The 11,185-nt window shown below is 41.0% G+C and overlaps 1 protein-coding gene across 2 annotated transcripts in view; it reads right to left on the bottom strand.

The window, feature by feature from the left end:
• Positions 1 to 3,848: 3,848 nt before the first annotated feature.
• Positions 3,849 to 11,185, bottom strand: part of LOC127378544 (fibroblast growth factor 14-like) — a 69,087-nt gene continuing 61,750 nt past the window's right edge. For both annotated transcript variants that reach the window (XM_051427442.1, XM_051427443.1), the window contains exon 5: positions 3,849 to 10,868. In XM_051427442.1, the coding sequence (XP_051283402.1) occupies positions 10,720 to 10,868 (149 nt within the window). In that variant the 3' untranslated portion in view covers positions 3,849 to 10,719. The remainder of the gene's footprint in view (positions 10,869 to 11,185) is intronic.

Genomic DNA, 11,185 nt, shown 5'->3' with positions numbered 1-11,185 from the left:
CCCTGTCCTGTTGTTGTGAAGAAGAGGAGAGAAGGAGGAGCGATGAATGAAGTGGAGGGTTATAAAGGGGGAGAGTAGAAGAAGCATGGAAGGGGCTTGGGAGAGAAAAAGGGAAGCAAAAAGAGGAGAGGGGGTCAAAGGGGAAGACGTGAAGAAGAATGAGTGAGAGAGATTGTATGATATGTGTCACCCTGACGACTCTGACCTCTGACCTTCATCCATACGGTTTAGCCAGAGGAGGTTTAGGTTGTCAATCAAAGCTTGATTTAGAATCCTAATGAATCATTTGGTTCAAATTTCCTACAAATACATATCAATACATTATGTAGTTCTTCTTTACGATCCCCATCCTGGGTTTCAGTGCAGACTTTTACATAAATCAAAAAGAGAAGTAGAAGCAGTAATTACAAAACAGTAGGGTGTTTGATCTTAACCTTTCAGGGTGATTGACAGCAGTCTGGTTACCATGGGGATATAATGAAACTGCAGACTGCCTTACATAATGCTATTGTTGTGTAAAAACCTCACATTGTTGCTGATTTTCAGCTTCCATTCAAGGATCACACGCTCCTCTAAGGGGCGAGGAAATTCCGACCACATGTTGGTTCATGAGATCGTTTAAAAACACCACTGGATAAAAAAGAAAAATGACGGAGATCTGTCTACACACTGCTCTTTTTAGTTTCACAGGTAGATACAAGGTTTTCACGTGACAGCAGCGGTGAGTGAGGGACATTGCAGCTTGAAGTGGCCATGATTACTATGAAAACCATCTATGACGTATGCCTTTGTGTGCATGTGCATACGTGTGTGTGTGTGTGTTCATGTAAGTAAGTGTGTGTGTGCACGCACTGGAGCGCCTGTTGTCTTTGATGATAATGAGGCAGACAGAAACAGGCTCTCAAGTGAGCTCTCAATGCCACCTCAAACACATTGCCTCGGCATGGGCATACTATCTGTGTGTGTGTGTGTGTGTGTGCGTGTGCGTGCATTTGTGGTAGATAAGAGACCAAAAATCCCAACTCGGTGCTGTTTTAATGAAATTAATCAAAAAGACAGGAAATCGAAACATTTTGTGCTATGTGATAACAAAATGTCATTTTGCTTTCCGGCTATAATTGGCTGCTTTTTAATAAGAGATTACTGTTTGGCCATTTTGCTTTGTGCATAATGGAGTTTTAGTTTAGCTGGTGGCCAAAGTGATCTCATTGGTTGAGTCAAGCCACACTGAATTAACCATTTGTTTTTAAAAAAAATACAGAGGTCAAGAGTCCAAATTTTACCAGCAGAATGCCTTTTTTGATCATTGCTAGGTGCACCTGTGAAGTTACCCATATATAGGGTGACTCATCATGCTAATCCAATGTGGACATTTACCCTCTATGCACATTTTTTACTGTCTCTACAGCCCTGTAATGTATGTACTAGAAATATTAGACTGAAGTTTGAATCTCTTTTTGCTCTCTGTGTGCGACTCCTCCCTTGCTGCATTTAAACCTTCATTTATACAGGAAATCTCACTGAGATACGGGGGTCTCATTCTTGAGAAGGACCTGATACTGTAAACCTTTTTCTGCCCGTTCTTCGGCTCACATGATGCAAGCACCATGGAGGTTTTCGACAGGCTGCTACTGCTATGAAGAATTACAGGAATATGAACATGCGACATACGTATATTAAAATAGATTAGACTCTTTTAAGATAGATAGCACAAAATATTCCTTTTGTTCAGGTGGACCAGCTGTTAAAGGGTTAAAAGATAATAGACTGTCTTCCCAGAAAGACTACACAGATCTAGACTCTGTCATTGACTTCATCCAGGATCAATTACAAGGTCTGGAGAAGATGCATGGGTATATGATGGATGTTTATGCAGAGAAAGATAACAACTCATAATAGCTCCATGATAGGCCTGCACAGCATATAAATTGTATCGGATACACGAACATGGAAGAACTACAAATGAGCAGCTGTGCCTATTCTTAACATCACTTTGCTCATATTAAAGTCGTCTAATTGAATTTGTCTGCAGAGTGATGAAGCACACAAGTGCACTATAATGGCAAAGTATAAAAGTGAAGACCGACGGCGGCCTCTGAGCTCAGCATGAGTGACACTACAAAACATCACCGTGCACACGATAACAGAGCGAATGGTGAAACAAAATGCCTAAAATGACAAAGAATGACAGAAAGACATATTAAGGTGAAATAACCGAGGCGTGTTGCAGGAAATAAAATCATGACAAAGTCTTGAATCTTAGTAGAAGTGATAAAAAGTGTGGAAGCATTAGACCGATCAGTTTGAATGAGATATGAAGCATGCAGCATTGCAGATATAATTAGAGTTACAGTCCTTGATAACCCCCTTTCTTGCTAATTAAACACCATGTTGCCCTTCAAAGTACACCTAATTTACATTAAATTTACATATGCAGATTTTAATTACATCCACCTAATTACAGTATTTGCTGGTTCATCTGTCATTTAAAGGAGGCCAAGCGATGCGATGTGGGTGTGTGTGTGTTTCTGGTTGCCTGTCAACCTGTCTGAATGTGTCTGCCGAGCTGTCTCCTCAGCTCTCTCTATACATATCTGCCTGATAATGGTGCTGCTTAATGGTTCTTCCATCATACGGTATTCGCACAAAATCAAGAGGGTAGTTAAATCCTTGTGTGTTGATTGCTAATTCTTTCCCCTCCCCTCCCCCCCGTTCATTCGTGTAAGGGGGTTTCTTTTGAAATGTTGTTGTCAGTGAAGTGCATTTTTGATCAGTGAGGTCCGTGTTTTCTGATTTTGTGAATTATGCGAGCCATCACCGCAGGCCTACAATGGCGCCACACCTTTCGAATCACATTTCCAGTTTTGTTCATCATATCAAATGCATTCGAATACATGAATCATCTTTCTCAAATCATTTTGTGACAAGGTTATTTTTAAGGGTGCCTTTTATACCTTTTTATACCTTTTAAAATCTTTATTTCAGTTGATATTATGTTTCCAGATGCAGATTCCCAAATCAATTATTCAAATTACCACCAATTAACTAAAATACAAGACACCTAGGGCAGCATAGTTTGGTTTCTGGAGCTCATGGCAAAATATAATGTAGCTGCTATATGCGTAGCGTGCTAGGTGCACTCTACCTGATAGGTAGTTAAAGGCAACAGGATACAATAGACTGACAGTGGTAGGAATGGGGGGTCAATAAAGGCCCACAGCTCATTTTACCCAGCTGCCTTTAGCTGATTAAGCTGGTCCTGTTTGTCTCTGTCTGTTTTGGGTTGTGTTATACTACAGTGTTTGCCATTTCAACTCATTCAGTACACCCGTTAATAGGATGATAAACAAATGTACTGCCAGCTACTGATGAAATACTCCTTCCAAGCTTCCGAAAAATAATGTCAGCTTAAAACAACACAAAGCTACTCACTTACTGACAACGGCACTTACTTTGAAGGGTTTTATTTTGTTAAAAGTCTGAGCTGAAGCCACTGTACAAATAGCTAAAAAGTCTACTGTCCTTTTGCCAAGCAAAGTCACTCACTTACTGCACATTTTCTGCTGCTGGAATGGCTGATAATACAGTCTGCCCTTCGGTCAACACAAAGGATGAATCCACTTTATTGAAGGGGATCAGGTGTGTATGAGTGAGTGTGAGTGTGTGTGTGTGTGTGTGTGTGTGGAGAGACACTGGTTGGTGGACATTGCAAACCTTTAAGTGAGAGTTGTAATGTTGAATATATGAATACATTCAGGGATAATATCTATTGATGATTTAAGAGTTAATATAAAAATAAACGAGACAGCATCGTGTAGTAAATCAGCCAATCAATCAGTTCAGTCACATTTCCTTTCTATAAATCCTTTATTCAATATCATTGATTTCTGTGTGTATACAATGAATTAGACACAAACTGTACAGTGCAGACAAACTCTGTTTGCATAATATGTATGTAAAGGTAACTGTACATTTACTGACAGACAGAGTAATTTCCTTTAAGGTTAGCACCAGTGACATTTTGCTTTTGGCTCATAGCTAGCGTGGTTTGCACGAGCAAGATACAGCAGGTTGTGGTAAGTCTATGACTGTATTTAATGTGTCCGCCACCATCTTTACTTTACTTTATCTGGACACATTTTTCTGCACTTACTTACAGTTTCACTTTGAAAAGCAAACATGTAATTATGTGTGCACTTTATTCCACTAGCCCTGTTCAAGGACCCTCATATCAATGATAAAACAGTCAAAAAGCTGCTCCTAACATTTGTACCAGGAATAATGTTAAAAATACAAACTCACAAGCTTTTCAATGAATGAAAAGGTAGGAAAAAAGCATCAGGCCAAGAAAGGTCTTTACTGTTGAAGTCAATATAAACCATGAAAACCATAAAGGTGCTTCACTTGTTCCTGGAGTGCAGCTCCTGTGTTGCTGTAATACAGTTTCTGACCACCGGTGGCATCACTAAGAACACCCACTCCAGTCAGTGAGCGAGGAAGAAAACCTGCACCATCTTTATTTTGACAGTAATAGAGTGCTGCAGGAATGAATCCTAAAACCCGTTGTTTTGCACCTCCGGTTCCCTCGTCTCAAAATCAGTGGGTTTTTAAATAGATTTCTGGTTAGAAGCCTGAAATCAGGTCTGTGGTTAACACAAACTTTTAAAAGATTTGTACGTTTTGTTCTGTGACATAAAATACATCAGTAAATACCTGACCTGTGAGTTTTGTCACATTACAAAAGGCGGTTGCTAACAAGTGCTGTAAATGGGAATACAGGGGTTGTCAGAAACATTAAACGTCAGCACGGAGAGCACAACTTATCACTCACTAGTCCACCTTTTCCCCCGAAATTCCACCAGGGACGGTTTTATAACACTTCAAATCCCAACGAGAGCATTTCAGAACAGCCTAACGTTAGCTTTTTACTTCCGGCAATCCCATTTACGTTTAAAAAATCATAAAAGTGGTGTTCATTTGTGAAGATGATGTTGTTGAACAAAACGTGCAGGTATCATAAACATCTGTTCAGCACAGTTTCTTTTCTGCAATAATCCCAAATCCCTTTGGCTTTTTGTTGAAAGAACCAGGACGATGCTAACTTCCAGCCTGGCCTACAGAAATACATCATCCCAGCAGCACTCTATTGGCAGACTTTTTTCGGTCTGAGTCATGTGCATTTTTTGTTACTTTACACCATTTTTGCCAACTTGTAAGTCACTTAGAAGATTGCCTACCATCTGGTGTGTATTTTCAAAACCGCTACTGTATGTAGCCTGAAGGTCCCTGATCAGGGCTAGTTACTAACAATCATTTCTACATCTACCAGCATCTAAAATAACTTCCTGAGCTCAATCCATCATTGTTAAAAGAAGCAGCAAAGGATATCAGGCAATTACTTGTTCCTGTTTTTTCGTTTTATAATTTTGGTTTTCCTGCTTTCAGCCACCAGAATTAAATATTGATGCTCCGCCGAAAGTGCTCCAAGAACGACATGCATTAGTGTAACAATGTTAGCGATATGAAATAATTTTGATTCATTCTTCCTTTGCTCCATTATTGCAATGATGGATAATGCTTCAAAAGCAATATGTCTCTGTAGGTTGTTTCTGATGCCACTGGAAACCAAATGTGTAAGATTCTGAATGTATAAATGGAACAAATATCAAAAGTGGCAGCATCATCTCAACCAGTGCAAACCGATGGCAGAAACGAGCCAGATGCAAAGTTTTACTGGTGCTAGGCTGTAAATGTTTGTTTTCTTTTGATAACACATTTCCTACATTACCACATGCATTAGCCCCGGTCATCTTTCCTCTTTTAAAAACCATGCAACAAGTGGGAAACAGTCCAAACAGAGCGAGGAGGAGGAGGAGGTGGAAGAGAAAAGACGAGGTGGGAGTTAAGTTCTCTGGCTGCATGATTACAAAACGAGCAGAGAGCGAAAGCTAGCATAGTGAACAGAAGATTGGGGATCAAAGGATAATTGAAAAGTAAAATAGGATGAAGAGTGTGTCTGCTGTGTGTGTGTGTGTGCGTGTGGGATGAGAGTGTTCGGAGAAAGAAACAGCTGGGAGGAGAGCGCGTTTACTGTCGGATTCAGATGTAATAAGGCAGCCTGTTGTAAGAGGAATAAAGTGAAACTGGGGGGAAAAGAAACGGCAAAGAAAACCTGAGGGAGACAAGCTACATCATGAGTACAGTGCTACCTATCACATGTTCCTGTGTCTCTAAAGTGCACCTGCACTGCAGCGGTCATGTCACTAAAGCCTTTTGTTGTCCTATTATGTCTTGTGTCCATTTTGTGCCTTCTGATTTCAGAGCTACAGTTCACGCAGGACAAAGTAAGATGGCTACATGTGTACTTGCCATGAGACCATGAGTGGTCCTTGTGTGTGGAAATTAAAAGTGACCCAGGTTGTCGTGATTGCTCACTTCTAATTAAATCAGCTGCTCTCTTCCTGCACTGGGCCCGCTGTTAGATATCTCATAATTGTAGCCTTGGTACCTGGCTAACCACCAGTGGAGAGAAGTCTCTCAGGAGACGCTGACAGTAATTGCGCCTTCGTTGTTTGAACCAGGAACTGTGATTACCAGCCTGGAAACACTTTTGTAGCGGTGTTTTTGGTCAGTAGCCAGGAAACCAGGCCATTTTTCTCTGGCCTCAACCATTATTAATTCTCGAGGACGTGCCACAGATCTCCAGCAGGCGCTTTCACAGGATGTGAACCCGTTTGCTAACCTAACAAGCAGGGACTCTCTGAATGGAGAAAGATTTGGTTCCTCTGCTAAGTCAGTGTTTTTTCTCTGTAGGACAAATTAGCTGCTTAATAATCATTCAGCGAGTAGCAGTTTCTGTCCTGGAGTCTTGTTGCCGATTGTATCTCCTAATGGTTGCTCCGGCAAGTACAAAAACATCCTCTGTACTGTAATTAAAGTGGCTTCTTAGAAAGGTTCTATTTAGACATAGGCAGAAACAGGATACATTCAAAAATAAAAAAGGAGGTTTACAGACCTGATTGTCAGGGTTTATTCTTTTACCGTTTTGCTTAGTAACCCCTAGTGTGACACACAACAAGTACTCAACAAATGTTACATCCACATTTCTTGGACGTGAGACTTAAGCACAACACCGGTTTGAAAGACTTCTTCCTCATCAACATCAACCCGCCTTGTTCTCCAAGTAACGCAAGACAGGACAGAGCTGAAGTCAAGCGACACTAAGAATTTTGTAAATCTTGGGTAAACTCTGCTGGGACCTGGGAGCGTTTAGCATAAATCTACAGCCGCCCTGGATCTCAACGTCTCAGGCTTGGCTGGGGATGAGAGGCACTCACATAGCAAGGATCTACAGTACTACCCAGCAAAAATAACACTTTTCTGATGATCCGACAGCAGCAATACAATTCACGTGTACTCGCAGATTTTCAGCATCAAGATTACAGTTTAGTGACACACAAACTTAAAATTCTAACATCTCTCTTGAATCTTTTTTTTCCCCCACACATATATAAATTACATTTTGGTTTTAATGAATTCCTGTTTTGTAATTGTCAGTCTGAAATGTTTTTCTTTCAAAACAGTAGTTAAGGATGAGCACATTAGGCTAGATGAGCTCATGTAATGTGAGCTGGTCAGCCACACATATTTGGACACAAAGGCAAGTAACAGCTAATGAGATCAGAGAAGGGGAGAAGTATGTGAGGAACAAATCTGAGAAATGCCAATTAGAAACACTGTGAGCTGTCTAGTATTTTCACAGTCTGTTCAGCTGCGGAGTGTATCCTCTGTACAACACAGCGGGACAACATTAAACAGAGTGGCTTCACTTGTGTGCAGCAGTGCACACAGACACACACCTGTTGCCAAGGCTGGGGATGCAGCTGATTCGGGCTGCTGCTTGTTTAATGTCGGAACAAGTGCGAGGATTAATCATACGGCTTTGTTTCTTTTTACTTTGTCTTGTTATTTCTTTGTAGTTTTGGTAACGTCAGGGGAGGTCATTCATCTTCAGCAAAAAAGACACCGTCTCAATGATCAAATTAAAATGCAAAGTGCTTATTTTGCACAAAATTGGGATTCAAAGCAAGAGAGGTGCACGGTTTCTGTTTTTTACTCAATTTGCATGTGTCTGCATCATTGCCAGTGACACTAATACAGTATGAAGTGTGGGATCACAGTATTAATGTCTCCTCAGTGATATGACTACTGGAGAAACTTTTTGAGGAGTTAATTGGCGTTGAGTCTTGCCGTGTAAGAAAAATGAGTAAACAGAAAGATTGGGTGTCGAACAGGATTCAAGTCCAGAACAGATTGGTGCCATGTTGACTGTCACAGTGAGCGGGCAAAGCATGGGGGTCTATTTGGTTTAATTTCATTTCAAGGCGTTTGATTTTCTGCTTTGTAGTTCACACATATTTCAGTAGTTTGATTTGACGACAGCTTTGTGTAACACTGTATTCCGTGTGTGCGATTTGTTTTCAGTGGTTTTTACTATTTTCTACAGAAAACCACATTTTTAATACTTTTCCAGTAACCTTACTTTGTAGGCCACTATGCCCGGCTAATTTAAAGCCACTATGTGTAATTGTAATTTTTGTTTTCGTCTTGTTAAAAAACACAATTTTCTCCTGCTCAGATCCACTCTGACATATTGACACACAGATCTGCATCCAGTGGTAGAAAGTAACCACACATCATGTATTTACTCAAGAACATTTTTAGTATCTCCATTTTACGCTACTTTATACTTCTACTGCACTACATTTCAATATTAATATGAAATAATTTATTTATTTTTTGCTATTTACGTTTCACCATTTTTATTAGTTACTTTGCAAATTAGGCTTTAACATAAAAACCATGATAAGCTTATAAATGCACTTTAAAAGATTAAACCAGTGGTTCCCTTTACGATGTCTGTGAGTTGTTGGCACTTTGAGTGATTTAAACTTCTGTGGTTTCATTTGAATACTGTTTAAGGCCCAAACAGGTAAAATTATCCAATATTTCACAAAAACAGCAAAGATAAAAGTCCAAAAAACGCACAGGATAACTTTGTTTGGAGGGGCCCTACACCTAGGTTGGGAACCACTGGACAAAAGAATTGAACTGTATATAAAGTAGTCAAAACTAGCTCCACCTCGAGCAGCTACAACAGTGAAAGGGTACCTGAATATTGATGTGTCAGTATTAGAAATCTAACAGGGAAAGATGTATCCCTTTTCTGCAGAATGAGTACTTTTGATACGTTAAGTACATTTTGCTGATGACACTTGCAGCTGCCACGGGACCTTACCTTTACCGATTAGACTGGGTCTAGGAACTAAGTGGACCTGGGAAGTTCCTTGGGTCGGGGTCTGATCTGGTTGAGGGTAGTGGCTCGCATTGCCGTCTAACGCATTGCCGTCTTTTTTGAAAGTACCACTGGGCAGTAAATTCTACACATAGTGGCTTTAACATAATTTACCCTGTTCACTATAACCCTCATTCCTACCTTTAATTTCAAGTACTTGGGAAGGCAACAGAAATAAAAACTGAGAACACCATCTGACCATTGAGGTTTGACCCTCCCTCTGTTAAACCTCAGTCTACAATATCTGCTACTCCATGTAAACACTGACTGCTACCATGCTGCGTGGACACCAGCATGCCTCCTGTACACTCCATGTTGCTACAAACAGGGAATCTATGGTTTCAGCACTCCGCTACACACACTAATTCGAGCAACTTGATGCCAAAACTCTTCATTTGAAACGTCAGTTCCTCTCCTGAGCTACACTTTTGTCAGTGATGTGGAAATAGGAGCATCCGTAAAGAGACGGAAGAGGACAAAAACTAAAATATGTTTGCCTGTACAACAATGTAGCTCAATAATCACTAGTGCTCTGTGAGTGCAGAATAATAAACCACCTAACAAATAGATAATAAATGAACATTGAAACATGCTTTACCCTATGTGGTGTCAAATAAGAACTCTTTAACAGTTATATAGGGTGTGATCAAAATTATGGACAGGTCATAAGACATGTTTGCCTTGTATTTAATTCACAGGGCCAAGTGTTTTCATTGTAAGCTGAGTACATAATGTCCTATGCAAAATCTTAATTGATCGACGACTAAGCACCCACTGAATCATCAGTGTTTGCTGTTTTAAGTGTTCTCGTTGCCTGATGTGTCTGAAAGATCGAATCGAAGTGGTCGATTTTGAGTGGGAGTTGTGTACGTGTGTGTCTGTAGCCACCAGCAAGCAAGCATACCTGGCAACAGAAAACGGTACTAAGGGGAGGAAAAAAGGGGGCCTCATTCTTACAGATTGTCACAGAAAAATACCGGTGAAGACGACATTTTTTTCCATTTTTTCTTTGTTTTGTTTATATTTTTATGAAGTCATTTTGTTTCCCGTATGAGCGCATGCCACTGTCCCAGTTCCAAAATATCTGGCTGGCATCGGCCCGACTTTCCTGTCTTCATCATCCTCTTCACCCGCCACCGGCCGCAGCACTCTGTCCCTCCGGCCCTGCCCCACAACACTGGATCCATCCAAAAGGGAGAGAGGCGAGGCGGGATGTGCGGCCCCACTGCTGACCAGTCAGAACTTGAGCGGTTGTTTGTTTTGTTACCTTTTGTTGCTGTTTATTGAGAGCGCAGCAGTGGGGCGAGTCTCTGGCTTTTTCCTGGCCTCTGGTTGGCCAGGAGAGGGTCAAACTGGGGGCTGGGTTATGTCTCCTCCTTGCTGGGTTTGCTGACCGGTTTCCCACCGTTCATGACCACTGGTTCGCTGGTTGTGCTTTTGGAAGGCGGGCCCCCGGCGAGCTTAGGCACCGCCTCCCCTACATCGTGCAATGAAGGCTCTCGGTACATCGCAACTACAGGTGTGGCGGGGAGAAAAGAAGAGGATGGGAGAGGGGGAGAAGAGACAGTAGCATTGGGAAGAGAGGAGAAGAGGGAAAGAAAGAGAACGGAAGAATAGAAGAGGGGTAAAAGAAAGCATAGAGGTGGATAAAGGGAGGAATGGGAGGAGGGAGTAAGGAGAAAAAAAGGGATGAAAAGGGGTAAAAGAGAAGATAAATGAAGGGGAGGAAAAGGTGTGTCTTTACTCTGTAATCCAATAAAACTAAACATCTGCAAACATTTGAGTAAAAATAAATCTGGTCTAAAACCTAAAATGAAATTAAAATAAAAC

The sequence above is a fragment of the Dicentrarchus labrax genome, unplaced genomic scaffold (genome assembly GCF_905237075.1).
Source record: "Dicentrarchus labrax unplaced genomic scaffold, dlabrax2021, whole genome shotgun sequence".
Lineage (NCBI taxonomy): Eukaryota > Metazoa > Chordata > Actinopteri > Moronidae > Dicentrarchus > Dicentrarchus labrax.
Note: the sequence above shows the minus strand (reverse complement) of the source record. Positions and strands in the feature narration are given on the sequence as shown.